The sequence below is a fragment of the Mus caroli genome, unplaced genomic scaffold (assembly GCF_978045245.1).
Source record: "Mus caroli unplaced genomic scaffold, Mus_caroli_1 scaffold_2, whole genome shotgun sequence".
In the NCBI taxonomy this organism is placed as follows: Eukaryota; Metazoa; Chordata; class Mammalia; order Rodentia; family Muridae; genus Mus; species Mus caroli.
In genome coordinates this window covers 71,379,704-71,400,734 of record NW_028227257.1, presented here as the reverse complement: position 1 = coordinate 71,400,734, position 21,031 = coordinate 71,379,704, and the positions used below count along the sequence as shown (strand labels likewise).

Sequence of the window (21,031 nt, the reverse complement as noted above, 5' to 3'; positions counted from 1 at the left end):
CCCTCACCCAGTACAAGATCAGGTTCCCCTCTCCCCCCCCCCACTCCTGTCCAATTAACCTCCCACGTCCCTCCCTCCCTCCCCACTTGTGATTGCTTTCTTCTCTCTCCCAAGTGGGACTAAGGTGTCCTCACTTGGGCACTTCAGCTTGTTGACCTTTCTGAGATCAGTGGACTGTATCTTGGGTATTCTGTACTTTACTTTTTTTTTTTTTTTGGCAAATATCCACTTATTAGTGAATAGTAATGCTATCATTGATTCCATCTCATTCTAAATACTTTCAGAAACACCAACTACAAACACTATTGATATTTGAATTGGAGAATTAAGTGTTCAATACCTATAGGTGATAGCCGCCCCCCCACACTGAATTCATAGTATGACTCCAAATCAAATCATTCCTTTAAGTGAAAGGTTCTAAGAAGAAATTTTAATTTTAGCAAAAGTTACTACTAATGGATGTTATTAAAATAAAATCAGAAAACATGTTACTAACTTCTATAAGTTTCCAGTCTACATTTAAGTTATAAATTCTCTAGGAAGTGCACTAGGGATATGAATAAATTGGCAAGCATTAGCTTAGCATGCAGGAGGCCCTCTGTTAATCACCAGCACCACATAAGCCAGGCATGGTAGCACACACCTGTGATTTCAACACTTCAGAGGGAAAGGCAGGAAGATCACCAGTTAAAAGTTCTCTCAGCTACACAATGGGTTCAATGACAGTCTGGGACATACAGCACTCTGTCTAAGTAAGTAAATACATAGATAAATAAATCCCAGTGAAGAAGTTGATTAAGTTTTACTCATAAAAGTAATCAAGTATTTTGTTTAACTTATTTACTTCAGACCTTGTAAAAGCTAAATATGTGGTAACCAGTTGTTGTATAAGATTCTATTTTATCATTGATCAACTAGGATCAAAAATTTCATTTTCCTCCAAAAAATAAAATATTGGTTTCATATGAATAATTCAAAATATTAAAAGTTCATATTACTTTTTTAAAGACTGGGATAGAAGATTAAGTTTTAATTGCTTCATTATTTGTTCAACAAGCTAATAGTAAAATTGACAACAGAACTATGATAGACAGGTACAAGAAAAATCACAGAGGGTAACAGAGGTTCATGAAGTAGCTTCCTCTCGAAGTAGTAATAATCTATTCCTTCAAACCATCCTGTGAAAGGCCCTGGCCACACCACCCTTTTTGTCTTTATTTCTCAGTCTGTTACAGTACAGCTATATTGGTTTATATATAACTTTCTTTAAGCAATTTCTCATCCTTCTCTGTCACTACAAATAAAAGACTTTCTTAGGAGAGATCAGTTTAGAGTGAAGCCCTGAGAGATGCAGTGAGCTGACTAGTAAAGCAGTCCTAGAATTCTCTGTAAGGACTGTGAAAGGGCATCAAATGACTGCACAGCCACACTGTCACATGTTCAGAAGGCTCTTAAGAGCTTCTCAATAGATATTAGGTCAAATTGGCTGTCTTAAATGAATAGGAACATGGCACAGGCCCTAGAGATATTATAGGCTGACTGTTAGAATTTAATGAGTAATACTCATAGTTAGGGAAAAAAGGCATACTATGTCATCATATCAAACAAAAGTACTGAAATCCAGCTCCTACCACTTACTACTATACAGCTCAAAAGGAACAGAGGTACAGAAGGGGGTTGCTATCCTTTCTATAAGTCACATAATACTTTTTACTGTTACTTCTACAATTAGTACTTACTAGTGAAAAGTACAGACAATAATATATGAATGTGCTTTGCAATAGTAACATCTTATAAAATACTATACTATTATTAATAATAGTCTTCACAACATATATTTGCCTTGAATGGAAAACATTCCATTTTTATGAGTATGCTCAATATCCACAGTTTATACTGTGGATAAAAAAACGTATAAAACTATTTTTCCTGGAAATTTAATCATAGAAATATAAAATGTAAAAGCCACAGAGCAGATAATCAGAACACACATAAAACAAATGCTTAAATAAGCATAACATACAATAACTTTTCAAATTCTGAAGACTATCTAAGCCAAACAGTTTTATGAATGAGAGATAATAAGTAGCTACAAAAACGAATGTGAATACTTTCTGAAACAACATTCAGCAAGCAAAACAAAAATCTTTAGCTGCATGGCATTTGTTTCACCTAAAGGAGAAAGCTACTAACACTATCATAAAAGACAAAAAGACAAAAAGGGTCCAGCGAACAATACAAGATGAGTCACTGTAAGACTCTGGAACTTTGTTCATTATAAAATGACAGTTTCTGTATGCTACTTAAATCCCAGTGGGTTTGTGATGAGAAAGCAGTAGAAGAAAGTAAAGTAGAATGTTATGGAAACTCAAAAGGTCAAGATACACTTCCTACCACTCTTCACAAAAACAATATGGAACTCAAAACAGTGAGGAGAAGACCACTGGACCTTGCCTCGTGCAGGAGCTATGATTAGACTATTGATTAGCATCTAGTGCTGACCTACATAGAATAACAAGTCTCCAGGATGAATGTCTGTGAACAGAACAACCTCACATGTTTCTTTCTTCTTTTCTAATGGGCTTTCCATATAAAACAGACTTGTATTTTCTTATGAAAACTACTGAAACAGAAAGGGCCTTAAATAATTAAAACTCAGTACATATATCTGACTTTTAAATAGAGGGATATCACTTTTCTCAGTATCTATCTTTTATTCTGTTTGGACCAGTTATTTTTAAAATTTTATTTTTAGAGCAATTTTGTATTCATAGCAAAATTAAAAGGATACATTCTCTTCCCATAATGTACAGCTACCCTCAACGGCAGCCACAGATTAGTAAATTCATTACAAATTATGAAATTAACTGACATGTCTTTATCACATAAAAGCCACAGTTTACATTAGAACTATGTAATGTTTTCTAATTGGTTCCTACATTGAGTAACATGAACTTGAGATTCTTCTCTTCATTACAACACAATTACTTTTAGCACTGAATAATATTGCACTGTCTAGACTTAGCAGACTATTCTCCATACCTTACTGATGGGTATCCTTGTTCCTCACAATTTTTGTCAATTATGGATAAACATCATTGTGCAGATTTCTTTTTATTTTAACAAAAGTTTTTTAATTGGATATTTTATGTATTTACATTTCAAATGCTATCCCCTTTCCCCCATCTTTGATCCCCCCTCCTCCTGCTTCTATGAAGATGTTCCCACTCCTACCTGTCCACTCCTGTCTCCTGCCCTCAAATTCCCCTACACTGGGGCATCGAGCCTTCACAGGGCCAAAGGCCTCTCCTCCCATTGATGCCCAACAAGGCCATCCTCTGCTACATATGCAGCTGGAGCCATGGGTCCCTCCGTGTGTACTCTTTGGTTGGTGGTTTAGACCTTGGGAGCACTGGGTGGGGGGGTCTGGTTGGTTGATATTGTTGTTCTTCCTTCAGTCCTTTCCCTAATTATTGCATTTGGGATCCACATGCTCAGTCTGATGGTTAGCTGCAAGCATCCTGATCTATATCAGTAAAGCTCTGGCAGAGCCTGTCAGGAGACATCCATATCAGGCTCCTGTCAACAAACACTTCTTGGCATCAGCAATAGTGACTGGGTTTGGTGTCTGTATATAGGACACTCTTTGTCCTGGTATTTCCTCCCATGAGTATTTTATTCCCCTTTCTAAGAGGGACTAAAGCATCCACATTTTCGTCTTCCTTCTTCTTTAGCTTCAAATGGTCTGTGAATTGTTTCTTGGGTATTCCAAGCTTTGGGGCTAATATCAGTGAGTGTATAGCATGTGTGCCCTTTTGTAACTGGGTTACCTCATTCAAGATGATGTCAATTTGCCAATAGTGTCCTTTGCCTTACAGAAGCTTTGCAATTTTATGATGTCCCATTTGTCGATTGCTGATCTTAAAGCATGAGCCAGCCATTGGTGTTCTGTTCAGGAAATTTTCCCATGTGCCTATGTGTTCAAGGCTCTTCCCCACTTTCTTCTCTATTAAATTCAGTGTATCCAGTTTTATGTGGAGGTCCTTGATCCACTTACACTTGAGCTTTGTACAAGGTGATAAGAATGGATCGATTTGCATTCTTCTACATGCTGATCTCCAGTAGAACCAGCACCATTTGTTGAAAATGCTATCTTTTTCCACTGGATGGCTTTAGCTCCTTTGTCAAAGATCAAGTGACCATAGGTATGTGGGTTCATTTCTGGGTTTTCAATTCTATTCCAGTGATCTACCTGCCTACCTCTGTATTAATACCGTGCAGTTTTTATCATGACTGCTTTGTAATACAGCTTGAGGTCAGGGATATTCCCCCAGAAGTTCTTTCATTGTTGAGAATAGTTTTCACTATCCTGGGTTTTTTGTTATTCCAAATGAACTTGCAAATTTTTCTTTCTATCTCTATGAAGAATTGAGTTGGAATTTTGATGGGGATTGCATTCAATCTGAAGATTGCTTTCCGCAAGATGGCCATTTTTATTATATTAATTCTGCTAATCCATGAGCATGGGAGATCTTTCCATTTTCTGAGATCTTCAATTTCTTTCTTCAGAGACTTGAAGTTCTTGTCACACAGATCTTTCACTTGCTTGCTTAGAGTCACACCAAGGTATTTTATATTATTTGTGACTATTGTGAAGGGTGTCCTTTCCCTAGGTAGTCATGCCTTTATTTTTTGAGCAAAATTCCAATAAGAGTGGCTGACCAGCCAGGCATGGTGGCACATGCCTTTAATCCCAGCACTTGGGAGGCAGAGGCAGGCGGATTTCTGAGTTCAAGGCCAGCCTGGTCTACAAAGTGAGTTCCAGGACAGCCAAGGCTACACAGAGAAACCCTGTCTTGAAAGACAAAAAACAAAAACAAAACAAAACAAAACAAAACAAAACAAAAAAATGGCTGACCAGTGAACTGTATAGCAAGAGTAGGACTGGATTTGTAAGAAACTGCCCAACTCTCTTCACTATGACTGTCTAGGTGCCTTTCCAGAGCATTGAAGCTCCTGATACTCCACATCCCGGCAGCAGTTAGTACTTCTAATGCTTGTGCACGATGGAGTCTCACTATTGTTTCAGTCTGCTTCCCTGAAGGCATAAAGCCTAGGTTCCCTTGTCTCTCTGGTGACTTGGAAGAGATACAGCCTGAGCTCTTAGACTCTCCCCTTGCTAAGTTTTAAGGGTACCTTGCATGTTTTAGAGAACAGTTTTTAGCATAGGTATCTTTTGTACTTTGCCCTAGTCTATGGCTTTGCTTTTCATTTCTTGGCAGTGTCTTTTATGGAGAAGAAATTATAATTTTAATCAGATCCAAATGATCAACTCCTTTTTTCATTGCCCACGCCTTTGGTGTTATATCTAAACAGTAATTGCTAAGTCCAAAGGATCACCATTAATTGATATTTAAGGATTAAATCATACATTTTATTTTACATTAACTGATAAAGAAGAGAAATTATTGTAAACCATCATATTGTGGTTGTGTAAACTCTATATAAGCTGTAATTTTAAGTTATGTTTTGGTTGTCAACTTGACTAAAATACAAAAATAGAGGGCACACTAATGAGGTATTTTTTGCTAAATTTGAAGTAGGAAGATCCACTTCTAATCAGATCTTGAGTTGGGAAGGCACACCTTTAATCTGGGCTACAACTTCTTCTGGAATCCTATCTAAAGACATAGAAGGAAGTTTTGCTCTTTGCCTGCTTGTCCTGGCATTGCTAGGAAGTCCATTCCTTCACTGGCATTAGAGTTTACTTCTTTGGGATTCCAGAGTCTACTGAAGACCAGCTGAGACATCCAGCCTCATGTAGTGAACCACTGCTAGATTCTTGGACTTTTCCTTCACAGACAGCCATTGTTAAATCAGCTGGCCTGCAGCTTGTAAGTCATTAAATAAAACCTCTTTCTTTTCTTTTTTTTTAAGATTTATTTATTATTATTATTATTATTATTACTATTATTATATCTAAGTACACTGTAGCTGTCTTCAGATGCACCAGAAGAGGGCATCAGATCTCATTAGAGATGATTGTGAGCCACCATGTGGTTGCTGGGATTTGAACTCAGGACCTTCGGAAGAGCAGTCGATGCTCTTAACCACTGAGCCATCTCTCCAGCCCCATAAAACCTCTTTCTATATAGAGAGAGATTCATTATGTAGGTCTGTTACTCTACAGAACCCTAAAACATTTTCTTTCTATTTAATTCTTTATCCTGAGAGTGTATAACCAACACCAACTTTTCATACATAGACCAACTATGTTTACAGATGTGACCACTGGTATAACAAGACTGTTAGGTGGGGGTAATCAAACACTCTATAAATTCTTTTGAAACCTGCTCTAGAGAGGGTTACTCATATCTGGCACTGTAAAAATGTCTATAATCCATGGCTAGTGATGTCAACCTCCATAGAAGTAAACCTATTGACGTTGCTTTTTTAACATGTACTGCTGCAGCCTTATTAAAGAGACTTCTTATTGCAGTTGGTATTGATTAATTCAAAGACACATTACTACTCAATGTGTTCAGCCATTTATGGAACTCCCTACACAAGACTTTGGTACATTACAGAACAATGAGCTGAAAGAGTATAAGGAGGAACGGTGTGAAATGCTGTCCTGGGAACAGGACATTGCTGCCTTACACATGAGTTCAGAGCAGAAGTGATTATTTACAAAGGATCAAGTCAGTTCAAAATTCCAACTTGGAATGGGGAGGGGCTTCCAAAGCCCCAACCCTAGCTGAGGAGTTGTTGGCAGTAAAAAACTGTTGGGAATGGGAGAGCCACACAGCCCTCTGGATGAACCCAACAATGATAATAAGGTCCAAGTAAGAATTAGCCGGAAAGGTGCTGGGTATGATCAAAATGCACTCTATACATATATGAAATAATTTAAAAATAAACTGAACATGAAAAAGTAAATAAACACTAACACTGTCAGCATGGCCTAGTAGCTCACTTAACTATAAACATATACATAAATTTATAGAGAGACAAATAGACGCACAGAGAGAGAGAGAGATGACTGAATAAAATCTGAAGATGACAAAAATATTTTCCTATATCAGTTTTTTACATTTATTATAATCAAAATAAACTCTTACCAAATATTATAAATATGAATATAAATTACTATTAGTAGATACATTCATTAAATAAATAAATGTAATAGTTTTACCGACTACAGAAAAATGTAAACTTAGCACTGGACACTATACACTCACAGGAGGAGTTTCTACACTGCTAGCTTTGGGGGAAAATATAAAACTAAGGAATAAACACTACTACTGATAGACTATAATTTTATAATGAAGAATATATTAAAGTATTTGCCAAAGGACCAAATATAAAATGCAATGTTTTATTATCTTTCTTGGGTGTTTTTGGCTATTGTTGATTCCCTTGAAGACTTTAACAAAATAAAAACTGTTTATTGCATCCCTGTAAATACAGCCTCCCTGAAAACGGGGTTAACATCCCAAGTAACAGAGAAGAAAAAAAGTGTAATACCACAAAAGACACAACTAATGAACACAAAACTAATCATGAAAATATTCTAATGAGATTTGAAAATATTTTAAGGAATTCTTTAGAAGCACTCATAGAATAAATATGCAAAATAACATAAAACCCACAAAAGTAAAATTAATGAAACAATTCATTTTATTTGTATTTTCAAAACTAATGAAAAACAGCCATCTATTTCTAGAAACTACAAAACAACGTGGAGACAACAGTGCTTATTACAAAAGTATAATTTGCTTTAAAAGTCTTCTATTTAACCATGCCACTATCCTCAAGTCAAGCGTGTTAACTCCATCAGAGAGTAGGCTCAGGACTGACTGCTGAGAACTTGCTGGCGTAGCCCAGCTGCTCTATTACAGAGCTGCACCTGATGTCCAAGGTGAACGCTATTTTGAAGCCCTTTTAGAATGTAGTATCAAAATAGGCAAAGCAAGTTCTTCACAAATTTATGGAAAAAATGAAGAAAGGGATTATTGTGTAACATGAAGCCCAATGACTGTAATGTCTTCAGAGTCTAGTGTGTAAACAAGAAAGCCAACTAGGTTCAATCAACATCATAAATTACCATTATAACTATACTGAAACATTCATCACCACCTACAATATAAGTCAGGCACCCTATAGGCACTAGGAATGCAAAAAAAAAAAAAAAAAAGACATTGTCCTTTATTTGAATGAGCTTTTAATATGTGGCAATCATAATATAACATAAAGCATTTCTTCACTTTGAAATAGGAAAGATTCTAAGAGACGGCTATACTGCCTATAATCTCAGGAGGATATTTCAGAAGGAATACCTCAATGCCAGCCTACAGCTGGAGGCCAGCCTGGGCTACATAAAGCAATACCATATTCGAAAAAAAGAGAGAGAGAAAGGATAGAGTGAGGGAGAAAGGAATGGCGAGGAGGAAGAAGGGAAGAAGGAAGGGAGGGAGGGAGAGAAGATAGTCCCTAGCTTTTCCAAGACACTTGGCAGAGGTTAACTAAAAGTCATATATTTTGAAATATGATCAAGATATTCCACAAAAGACACAGGGAAAAGCAAGAGGATGGCCAGACTCAGAAAGCACTACTGTGTGGAACAACTGGATTCCAGTAGGTATAAACCGTGGGAAGTGCAGACATCTGTACACACCATGACACCAGGCAGTCAGCTTGAAATGGGGAGCAGGAACTGCAGATATCTATAACCTCAAAGTTCAGAGCTGTTCTTAGAAGGTTACAGCTAACCTTTACTCCGCGAGCCAGGAGAGACAGCAGCAGCAGCAGCAGTGTCACACTCAGAAAACAATCCAATCATTAGCCACTTAATGTGCTACATGAGATTTTTAAGGCAAAAACCTTCTTCAAAGGTAGATGCAATGAGGAAAAGAAATGCCCTAGAGAAGCTACATTTAAGGGGGAGAGAGCGATGAAATCACTAACTCCTGATAGTTGTTCTATCTAAAATGCAGCTTTCTAAAGAAAACAGAAGTGCAGCTGGCGGCCTGGCTGCACCACTGCCCTTGTCCTCTAAGAATGAGCAACTGTAAGAACCCAGGGGCGAACAAAACAAGCTCCTTCGTGCTGTCACAGCCTTCAGTACTTGAAGGAAAAGCATCTGGGCATTTTTCTCTGTGATGCTTATTTTCCATTTAACGTGGAAGATTCTCAAATGAAAGATTGCTAATAATTTAAACATACTACACGAAGAGGAATGCAATTTTAGTGAACAATTATGGGACTGGGGAATTCTAGAGGTTCATCTGAATGGCACAGTGGCTGTCTGACATTCAGTCAGAACAGAACAGACTAGTGTTTAGTACTGTGGTCATGCATGTATGAATACATGTTCATTATCAATGAAATGAAAAATTTAACAGTACCATAACTTTAGCAAATCCAGTAATTATAAAAATTGCTATGAAATTTTATAATCATAAATGGATAGTTGAAATTGTGAAATAATTATAAATTAACCTTGTATTCTTAGCAGTTCATCATATCCTGTTCTTGTCAGTTCAGGTGGCCTTGTTTCTGCTTCCTCTGCAGACTTACCCCAGCTATTTGATCAGACAAGTGTGCCACACAAAGGCTGAAATTCTATAAAAGCCAGAGGAGCTACCTTGGCACTAAGGAACACTATTCTTCTTACTGCGTCACATTTGTCCTCGGCTTTGCCTTTAGCCATCCATGTAAAACATCATTAGGGAAATGAATAAGTAGCAATCCTTGGCTAAGCACCAGATATGCAACAGCAACCAAGTCATGTTACCCAAGACTTCCCAGAGCTCAGTGTACTAGGAAAGTGCTATGATTTATATACAAAGCTTGGTGTTCAAGACATCATCTCAGGTGGATTCAGCTTGAGATGGAATTAGACCATGAGGTTGCTGACTCCATCTATTGACTCTCTCTACTGGTGATTGCAGTACAAGGAAGTGGAACTTATATCTAGAAATGTTACTGGAGACATGCATTTGAAAAGTCTATCTTCTCTCCACCCTGACCATGTCTCTTATAAATTATTACTCTGACAGAAGTCATAAGGTTCCGAACCAAATCAACACTAGTGCTATGCAGACTTATAAGTACCTAATAACCTCTAGATTGTTATCAGCTCATAAAGTAGGTAAGGCAGTACTATTTCCAGATTTGAAATAATGAAAAATTGATCAATATAGCCTAGACTAATACATCTCTGAAACCAGAAGCAGTGGGGAGAGTGATTCCCTCCAGAGTGTCATGCCTTGGGATTGACTCTCAGAATCAAATAGATGAATAACTAAAATAGACAAAACAGGGGGAGGAGGGTATGGGGGATTTTTGGGATAGCATTGGAAATGTAAATGAGGAAAATACCTAATAAAAATTTTTTTTAAAAAACTGACAAAACAAAACCTGGACAAAACTGTGACTCATATGGCTATTCTGAAATTCCTAAGCAGTGGAAGACAAGCAATTCTCTCCTTAAAATTCAAACTAATAGATATATTCATTGTATTTGTAATGCTAGCTAGAATTCTGAGCAAATTTCCAAAATCATTGGCTTCTTAGGGTCAGTACCTTCTAAACATTAGATAAATAAATGTGACATCCCCCTCGACTTCACTTAAAACAAAATGCTTTCATTAGTTCCTGTTACGACCAAAAGTTTCATCTCTAAATTCGCCATTGAAGGAGGTGTGGGCAATAATAATTAAGTAGGTGCAAGGTACAAGTGAACGCATGACTCACAGTTTGCAAAGTAAAATCATCTGGGGAGAGGCTCAGGAAGGAGAGGAGCAAATAATGGATTCTGGATGAAATGAAGACCTTTCCTGTCCAAGGCCTGTCACCACTTCTTTATTACTTGAGGATTAAGGGAATAGTGAATAAAGCTGCCTGCCAGACAGCTCAAAAAGTAAAAATAACATTATCTCTATGTGTGCCTCACTTGAAAATTTTCAGAAATAACATTCATAAAATTACACTTTCTATTAAAAGTTCCTGGAATATCAGACTGGAATCAGGAGAATGGAAATGTCAAAATCAACCAGGATTACAGTTTTCACAAGAATCTGAACAGAACGAAACAACAGCGTGGGTCAGGTTGTAGAATCACCTATATTTCTTCCCCTCGGTTTCATTAAAAAAGGCAACTATAGTACAGACTTACTAGGTGAGTCAGTAGGGTTTCTTTTAGCTTCTTTTCTACTCTATGAGTAAGCACAAAATGAATGTTAGGTAACCCCAGGAGAGTTCAGCAAATTGACAAGATGTGCTTTCATGACTGAGGTCCAGAAGTCAATTAGAAGCCACTCACACATAGTGCTGCCTTATCTTTCTCTTATGTGTATGTTGCAACAAAGACAACATATATATTTCAATATGCTTTAAGTATATTTAGAATCCTGTCTCACCCCTTTTGCTACAATGATGCATAACTTGTACCTTAACATGGGATTTGTTATCTTTCCATTATCAATCTCTACAAGAAAATTTCATTCAGTGAGGCTTTAGTCAGCCAAAAGTTCCAGCCTTTGTGAACATACTTATATCTACATCTACATGTATTTAGAGTTCCTTTGGAGTTACCGCACTCACCTAAAAGCCTTGCACACATCGACTGTTCATAAAATCCAGACAAACTAAGTAATTATATATTCTCTGGGATGAAGTAAAAAATGCTTTTATGATAAAACAAATACATGATGAGAAATATTCTATTGCTCTTGTTTACTTAATCTAGCTTGCAGAAATCTCTAGGGAAAAAAACTACACATACATATAATCCATATATATATATATATATATATATATATGGATGAATTGTCCAAGCTAGAGATAATTCTAGAATCCTTGCTCTTAACAAATAATCAACATGTCTCCCATATACTGAAAACAGCAACATGTGATATTTTTCTTCACTATTACTGCTCTTACTGACCTGGCCTCAAACTCACAGAGATCCACCTGGCTTTCTTCCCACATGCTAGGATTAACAGAGTAAGTCACTATGCCCAACCTTAGGAATTACTTGTAAAAGAACTAACTCAGAAATTATATATATTACATATATATAATATATATTATATATATATAATTTTTGAAGTTAATACATAAGAAAACATAAGAGATTATCAGTATTATAAGATGACATTTGAAGAAATTTTACCATTATAATTTTTTAATAAATTAATTTATTTTTTTACACTCCATATTTTATTCCCACCCACCCACCCTTTGACTGTTCCACATCCCATGCCTCCTCCCCAACCCCCATCTCCTCGTGGATGTCCCCATCCCCGACCCCACATGACCTCTAATTTCCCTGGGGCCTCCAGTCTCTTGAGGGTTAGGAGCATCATCTGTGGATAAAAACAGACCCAGCAGTCCTCTTCTGTATGTGTGTTGGGGGACTCATATCAGTTGGTCTCTGCTACCTGTTTGATGGTAAGTGTCTGAGAGATTTTGGGGGTCCACACTGATTGAGATGGCTGGTCCTCCTACAGGGTTGCCCTTCTCCTCAGTTTCTTCAGCCTTCCCTAATTAAACAACAGAAGTAAGCAGCTGCTTCTGTCCATTGGTTTGGGGCAAATATCTGCATCTGCCCAGCCATTAAGTAGAATGAGAAAACCCCATGGTAGCCTATTCTCATCCCATCTAAGGCATGAGTTATCTTTTTGTCCAGTGTTTCCATATTATATAGTCTATCTATTGTCAATTGTTTATCAGTTGCATTCTCTTTCAGTGCTGCTTGAGATTAAGAACCCTGTGATGTACTAAATAATGGCCTCTAAATTTAAGAACTGTGAAGGTGGCGATTCAGACATACCAAAGTGAAGTTAAAAAAATTAAGTGAAGGGGTAAAAAAATCATCACTTAAAAAGGAAATAATATAACTGACAGCTGAAGCTATAGTAAGATTTATTAGTTATCAAACACTATGTATATTATATATATATATGTTATATATGTTATATACTGTATATTATATGTGTATATTATATATTATGTTGTATATTAAATATTATTTTCACACTATCCATCTTTCCAATCATATATAGAGTCTTGAAACATATCTTCTGCAAAATGATGCCACTATTACACACTCCTACACACAGGAACACAGATACAGAGAGAGAGACAGAAAGAACAAACACTAGACATCTAATTTATTGCCCAAGGGTTCATATGTTAGGAGCCTATTCTCTGGTGTAGTAATGTTGAGAGGTCTTTACTGCTTCACAGCCTGCCATGGTAGGAACATTAGGGTCACTAAGGGCACTGCTTTCAGAAGGAGATGAATGTACTTCTTACATGAGACTTTGCTATAAATGAGTAAGACTGGCCTGTCCTCATGGTCTAGTTCCCATTTCACAGCTCAGTCTCTCTCTCTCTCTCTCTCTCTCTCTCTCTCTCTCTCTCTCTCTCTCTCTCTCTCTCTCTCTCTCTCTCTCCCCCCTCTATAATGTTATGCACCACCATAAATACAGACAAGGAAGTCCCCACTGTAGCAACTGCCAATGTATTTGGATGTTCAGCCTCAAAAACTGAGCCATGCAAGTCTCATTTCTTACAAATTACCAAGCTTTGGATATTTTATGATAGAAACATAAAATGGTTTTGAATCCCTTAATGTTTCTGAATAACAAAGATGGGTATTGGACATTTAGAGCTAAGAAAACAGAAACATGAATTTAGATGTCCATCTTGTTTCTAATATCTAATAAAAATATAATAAAATTCTCAAAAAATTGTTGTGGAATTGAGTTTTCACGCTCAACTTCTCAGCAAGTGTAAATTATTCGGACACCTGTTATTTGGTTGAATTAATCAACTCAGATTAAATAATTTCTCAGGTTCTCTAAACTGCCAATCATGAGAGCAGTCTATCTATATGAGTATACAAATAAGAGAATTGAAATTATAGGTCCACTCAAAATCTGGTGTTCATAAAACTCACATCAACAACAACCACAAAATAGTAAATAACAGAAGCATAATCAAAGACCTATGGCTAAACAAAACATAGTATACCCATACCATGGAACAACCTGCACTCAAAGAAAAACGGGGGGGGGGGGGGGGGTTGTAGCTCAGTAAGAGAGCACTGCTAAATATGGGGACCCTCTGGATTTGATGCCAAAAACCACACACACACACACACACACACATATCTATATCTATATCTATATCTATATCTATATCTATATACAAATATATATACACACACATGCATACATACATATATAGGGATAAAAGGAAAAAAAGCACATGCTACAAGTAATCTTTAATATACATTAAGTAACAGAATGTAAGCACAAACTAAAGAACATTCAATCATATACCTTTAAAAGGTGAATTTTATGAATTTTATGATAAGTGAATTGCAACTCAATAAAAAGGTAAAACAATTTTAGAAAATCAACTCACCTGTCCCTTTTGTGGTGCCAAGCAATGAACAACTTCATCCACCATTACTGGGATATGTAATTTAGCCATGGCTTCCGACTCTTTCTCTTCAGATCTGTAGACCTTCTGAGTGCCGCACAGAGCTGTCCCTTCCACAGCTTTAGATTCAGTATGCAGTGCTGCTGTAGTGTGGATTGTGTGGGGACAGACATCCAAATTCAATGCACCGGAATCCACAAAGTGTGAAAACAGTCTATTATATGTTCTGTAAAAATATGGATATCGAAGCATTTTGTAGGCCAAGAAATCTAGAAGAGAAAGTTAAAATATGATGATTTTTTGGTTTCTAATTCTTTAATTTAAAATTTAAGACTAATTTAAGAGAGTGAATCTGACTGAGTTCCTGCCATGAAACAAGAAACCTAAGTGAACAGGCAAACATAATTAAGTGTAATTTCTCAACGCTCAAGGTGGCTACAACTACAATTCCAGAACTTGAGCATCTAAAGCAGGAGGAATGTCTGAGGATGCCAACCTGAACCACCAAAATTAATGAACTAATTAATTAAATAAATTCAATTTTGTGGTCCCGTTACAAATTCTAAAACTATCAATTTTCATCCCACATCAATATGAAAATTAGTAACTCATTTTCTGCAATATATTTTTTAAACTTAATTAGTTCTAAAGAGTAGGTCAGCAACTTTAAAATATTAATTTAAAAAGTAACCTCAGTCTATGGGCCTAGTACCCAAGCTCATCCAACCTTGTCTGAAAGGTAAGCTACATCACTACAGGGAATACAAGTGCTTTCCGTTGGGTTCGGATCACCCTTTATTTCATGTTGTTTTATTTAGTGTTCTCCCAGTGCTAACTTAACATGTTCAGTTTAGTTCTGAGATAGATTGACCCTGTAAAAGAATGAACATAGGCACTCAGACAAGAAAGTATGATCACTTTGTGAAAATCTTGCAGATTTCCAACACAGTCTCTGAGAAGACTACCTCAGCATACTCCCGATCCCTGAAGCACACATAAAATTAAGTTACAACTTAACAAACACTCAACTGGGCAGGTTTGGATATTTATTTCTTTTTTCCCCCTTGGAGTCCTGAATATCAAATCCAGTTTATTCATATACATACACAATTAAACCCTAATATACATTTTCACCCCTTGTTTGAGACAAGTCTTGCTATGGAACCCAGGATAATCGCAAATTTGATATCTGCTTCAGCCTCTTAAATATTACAACTAAAGCCACGTGCCAAAAACACCTTGCTATCCTTGGGCACCTCATAGCTACCAGTTTGGATCGGTTTGTCTTCTGTGTGTGTGGTTTTGCTTGTTGATTGGTTGTTAGTCCACTAAGTTCACTCTATCTCTGAGCTACTTCCCAGGTCCTCACTTTCAAATATATGCTCCCTGTGGCCTAAGATGAAGCAAACCTGTAATACAGCCTTTGGATCTCTCAAAAGTTCTCATTTTCTTCTACAATTTGAAATTCTTCTAAATGTACAGGGAGAAAGGGATACTTACATAAACATATTAATATAAAAAAATAAAACCATCTATGTTTTGTCCAGTTAGCTTCAAACAATGTTTGTAACATTTCCATGGTAAATACCCAGTTAGCACTACTTTTCCTTCCTTGTGGATTAAGAATTATTTAAGAACAAGTATTATGGAACCTATCCACAAAATAAAATGAATGCTAAGTACTTAACAGGTGAATGAGTGGAGGGGAGAGGAAAAACATACAGAATGATTACATTTCAGACTTCACAAATTAAAGGTTTCTATCATCAATCCAGTCTGACTGACCACCCCCCATCCATGTCTTCAAAATACTTGAAGAAACAAATCCCATATAAATGTCTACCTTTCCTTTTGCAAAAGAGAGTAGTAATTTTAGAGCTGGGAGTGGTGGCATATGCCTGTAAATCCCAGTACTCAGGAGGCAGAGGCAGGCAGATATCTGTGAGTTCAAGGCCACCCTGACCTACAAAGCCTGTCCCAGGGCAACCAGAGCTGTCCTGAAAAGCAACAACAAAGTTAGTCATGTGATAACCTAAACCAGAACGGAATACAAATATATGTAAAATGTTATATAGACAGAACATGAATAAGATGTTTCCTTAAGGATAACACATCAATTTTGTCTTAGAAATAATCTGCTGAATGATGTGACAATGAAAAACAGTGAAAATGGGGAGGTGGCAAAAAAAACTAGAGATAAAACTCTAAAGGGAATTTCTAGATCTTAAGCATCAACAAATTTAAAAAAAAAATGGTTAATTACTCTTTAAGTTCTCCAGATAAATTAAAAAACTCAAGTACAAGTACCCTTTATTTTAATTTTTTCAAAATAATAGTCATTTTTTATTCAGCTGTAAGTGCCAGCAAATCTAAACAATATTCTTTGTACCTTGTTTGATCATTATCACAATTCTTGGAGTTAAACATAATTATTCCTATATTACACATTGAAGAAACTAAATAGCTTGCCACATAGTCAGAGCCATAACTGTAACTATAATGCCAGAGGCTTATCTTCAGAGCCTGAAATCTTTTATCTTCAGTGTTACAAACATAACCTAATGGAAGTATTTAATGTAACCATGCAATTTAAAGGTACACTACATAAACTATGTGTATATATAGTATCTTTTGAATTATATTGTTAATGGAAACAGTCTCCTATACCTTGGAGCTATACCAAAGTAGAGTTTTGCTTCTCCTTAGAAGTAACAGTGTTGTAAGATCACCAATAAAGGGCACACAGTATTTAGGCAAAAGAATAGAATTTGGAATAAACAACCTATACTCTATGCCCAGTTTTAATAACTGATTTTTATATTTGGGGCTACACAAGAATGCAAGTACCCACAGAGGCCAAAGGCATTGTGTCCCCTCCCCCAGCTACAGTTACAGGCAGTGGTAAGTAGGATGATGTGGGTGCTGAGAACTGAACTGAGGGTCCCAACAGAACACACGTAACCACTGAGCTGGCCCTTGTGCAGATTTTGACTTTTGTTTTTGTTTGTTTGTTTGTTTGGGGTTTTTTGGAAGCACTGCTACCAATAAAAACCTCAAAACAATGTGAGGGTAAAGCAATAAAAATGGACAACAAATTATACTGGCATTTTATTCTTTATTGTACTCAAATTTCATGCATTTATTTAACTATATTCAAGGTAAAGTATATATATATATATATATATATATATATATATATATATGTGTGTGTGTGTACACATACATAAAATATATGTGTGTGTGTGTGTGTGTGTATGTATAGCTTGTAACCCAGGTAAACATAGAGAAGGGGTTACAAATAGTTGATTATTTATATATAGTTTTTAGATTATTTGTAGTAACCCTCCTTGCTGGGATCGTGCCATAAAAAAAATCTTTTGAGTGCAAACTGTAAAGGAAATTCCTTCTTTGTAACCCAGTCTATACCAAAAAAAGCAGATCTCTCCGCAATCTTGTGAGATTGTTTAATTTACTGCCAGTCAGTAAACCTGACCTCTAAAGCAGATGCACTGTTACTGGGTCATTTAGTTTTTCTACACGGGCAAAGTTCCCTGAAGTCGTGGAAACCACAAAATTGGCCATGTTCAATTGTGGGAATACAAACTGGAGCCTTATAAATAGAACTTCCTCCAGGATGCTAACAATTACTATTAGTCCTGAGAGGAAAAGTTAGAAATCTAATTTTAAAGCTAGAAACGCGACCTGGGGGGCTGGAGGCGGGGGCTAAGGCGGGGGGTGGGGGGTGGAAAAGGAAGGAATGCGCCCGTTAGTCAAAGGATCCCAGCCTTTCCTGGTCAATCTTAAAAGGGAAGGGTGGGAAAGCTGGGGTTCTCCAAAGCCAGGCCGGGAGTACACCGGAGGGGGCGGGGGAGGGGCTTGTTTCCTCACACGCAGGGGATTCACTCCCCACAACCTCAACACCCAAAGTGCCCTGTCTCCAACCCTGAACTAGGGACTTCTCCTCACCTGAGGCAACAACAACAACAAAAAAAAGTTGGGCCGGCCGCGATGCTAAAACGCAGAAGAACCTGTTTGCGTACACCTAAGTCCCGAGTGGGGGAAACTTGTAAGAACGGACAGACGGCCCTAGTCCTTCCGTCGGAGCAACTGAAGTCTGTCTGCCTTTCGTTCCGCTGCTCCCAGCACCTACTGTGAAAGGGTGTTGTGGGTCAAGGGTTTCCAAAAGATCTTCCTGGAAAAACAAGATCTCACTTTTAAGGGTTTTGGGGGTTTTATTTTGTTTGTTTGTTTGCTTTAAGAATTGTTTTGATGTCTGGCGAAATTTTAAATGTAGCTTTCAATTTTCTGTCTACTATAAAAATACATTAGTTTTATAATGGCTCCATACATCATCCAATTTCTAATCAAAGGTGGAAATTTCAACCTTCTTAACCCTGTACTTTTGGGAAGTCCCGGTCCCCTGCCCCGACTCTTTAATTTTGTTAAAAAGCATGAGGTTTTTCGTTCTGTTATTACTTCTGCCAAATTCATGAGTTGACAACTGCACAATAATAGTATTGGTTGTATTGTTAAAACCTCTCTGTTTTAACCAAATGTATGATTCCTGGAGAGTATGGATCTCATTAGTGGAACCCTGCTATTAAGCAAGTGCAATGCAGAAGTGAAATTAAATGGGTAGTATTGGTATTAGGCGTGGCGACACTTGTAACACTAAGAAGCCTATACAGTGTGGATGTCAAAACAAGACAAAGATGAAATGTACATGCCTACTTAGTCATTTACCAATATATTTTTCAAGATAACAAGATAAACATATTTTCAAACTAAATTAAAATATATTATAGTCACTTGACCTAGAAAGTATTTTAAAAACAAATGGCTAATTTTGACTTGGTTTCTTTTACAAGAGAAATACTTCCCTGTAGAAGTTTCTCTAACACTTCAGTTTTCTCCTAATGAAATCAAAACAATATGTTTATATCTTATAGTCTGTTTTGAGAATAAAGTAAGGTAATGTTTAAGGGGTTAAAAATATGCCTGAGATACCAAAGGTCAAGCACTATATATGGAAAGAATATTTAAAACAAAATGAACTCTCCTCAAATTTTTTTTTTTTTTTTTTTTTTTTTTTTGAGACAGGGTTTCTCTGTGTAGCCCTGGCTGTCCTGGAACTCACCCTGTAGAGCAGGCGGGCCTTGAACTCAGAAATCTGCCTGCCTCTGCCTCCCAAGTGCTGGGATTAAAGGCGTGCGCCACCACCGCCTTGCAAACTCTCCTCATTTTTATTACCAAACCAACATCACAGAAATAATGATGGCATTAGTTGGTACATATAATATAATAAGAAATAAGTAATCACTTTATTGACACACTCTCCAGGGTTCAGAAAAATTCATAAAACAAAGAATAATGTATAATTTGCAACTCTCCTGATTTTCTTCAGTAGATGTAAGACATGATCATAATCTATGGGATTTCAACATAAAAATGTGACTAATAGTACTCTGTGCTGCTGGGAGTGGTGGCCTACGCCTTTAATCTCAGCACGTAGGAAGCACAGGCAAGAAGATCTCTACATGTTCCAGCCCAGTTGTGTCTACATGGCAAGTTCCAGGCCAGCCATGACTACTGGGCAAGACCTTGTTCAAAAATATAAAATAGATTAGATAGATAGATAGATAGACAATAAACAGACACATACATACATACATACACATATATAAATCCTCTGCCCTGTAGCATCCTATTTTTACAGAAATCTAAACTCCAGGAGGGAAGGGATGCTGACCTCAGTGTGTACTAATATGCTCCTAAAATCTGCAAGTAAGAGTTGCTTACTAAATAGAGTCATATAAACAATAACAATGTAATTCAGATCGTACTACTAAATTTTTCTAAAGGGTTGAGAATGTCAACTCACTGATAAAAGGCTTGCCTAGCCAACAATACAAATATAAAATACCCTGCCAATTTTTAAATGAGTTATCTTAGGAAAAATATTCCCTATGTTTGTAATGCATTTTTCTTTCTAATATATACATTCAGAAATAATGCAATCTGGAACAAGAAGCCCATGATCCAATAATGTGACTAGGCCAATATATTTAAGTGATTTTTAGTTTGTAAGGTCATACTTGGAGCATGTTAAATGCTGGCAAATAGCAAATATTTTCAATCAGTAATAACGGGAGCAGGCCAGGAAGCCCTGACAAAAGAAGACTTGGGACCTGGAGCCAGAAGACTTGGACTAGTAATTAATTCACATGGAGGTACCATACCTTCCAAAGCCAGAGACCTAATCCTTGGAAACTTGACTAATCAGAAAGGGAAAAAGGACAAAATAACCCAGGCCCTTTTACAGGCTCGCGGACTCCGCCTCTCCCCCTAAGAGAAACACTTCAACCAAAGCGCAGGGCACCCCAGACCCGGGGACTGCGGCAATACTAAATATTCCAGGTGGCTGCTTCCCACCTGCACCGCCGCCCGAGCTCCGCCCACCTCCGTCACGGCTGCCGGAAAGGACCGCGCGCGTTGCCACGGCGACGCCCAGGAAAGCAACTTCTCCTCCAGCATCTAAGGCCCAGCCTCTGGCGCCAAACTGTGAGTCGCTCAG

At 37.2% G+C, this 21,031-nt stretch overlaps 1 protein-coding gene across 5 annotated transcripts in view; it reads right to left on the bottom strand.

Annotated features, from left to right (window-relative positions):
- Positions 1–21,020, bottom strand: part of Mettl15 (methyltransferase 15, mitochondrial 12S rRNA N4-cytidine) — a 206,569-nt gene extending 185,549 nt beyond the window's left edge. Inside the window, exons 1-2 of one of the 5 annotated variants that reach the window (XM_029473757.2) lie at positions 20,917–21,020; positions 14,440–14,726 (exon numbers count right to left, since the gene is read on the bottom strand). In XM_029473757.2, coding sequence (XP_029329617.1) covers positions 14,440–14,709 — 270 coding nt within the window. In that variant the 5' untranslated portion in view covers positions 14,710–14,726; positions 20,917–21,020. The other 4 variants (XM_029473755.2, XM_029473761.2, XM_021156159.3 and 1 more) reach the window with 4 other exon arrangements.
- Between the last annotated feature and the right edge of the window lie 11 nt (positions 21,021–21,031).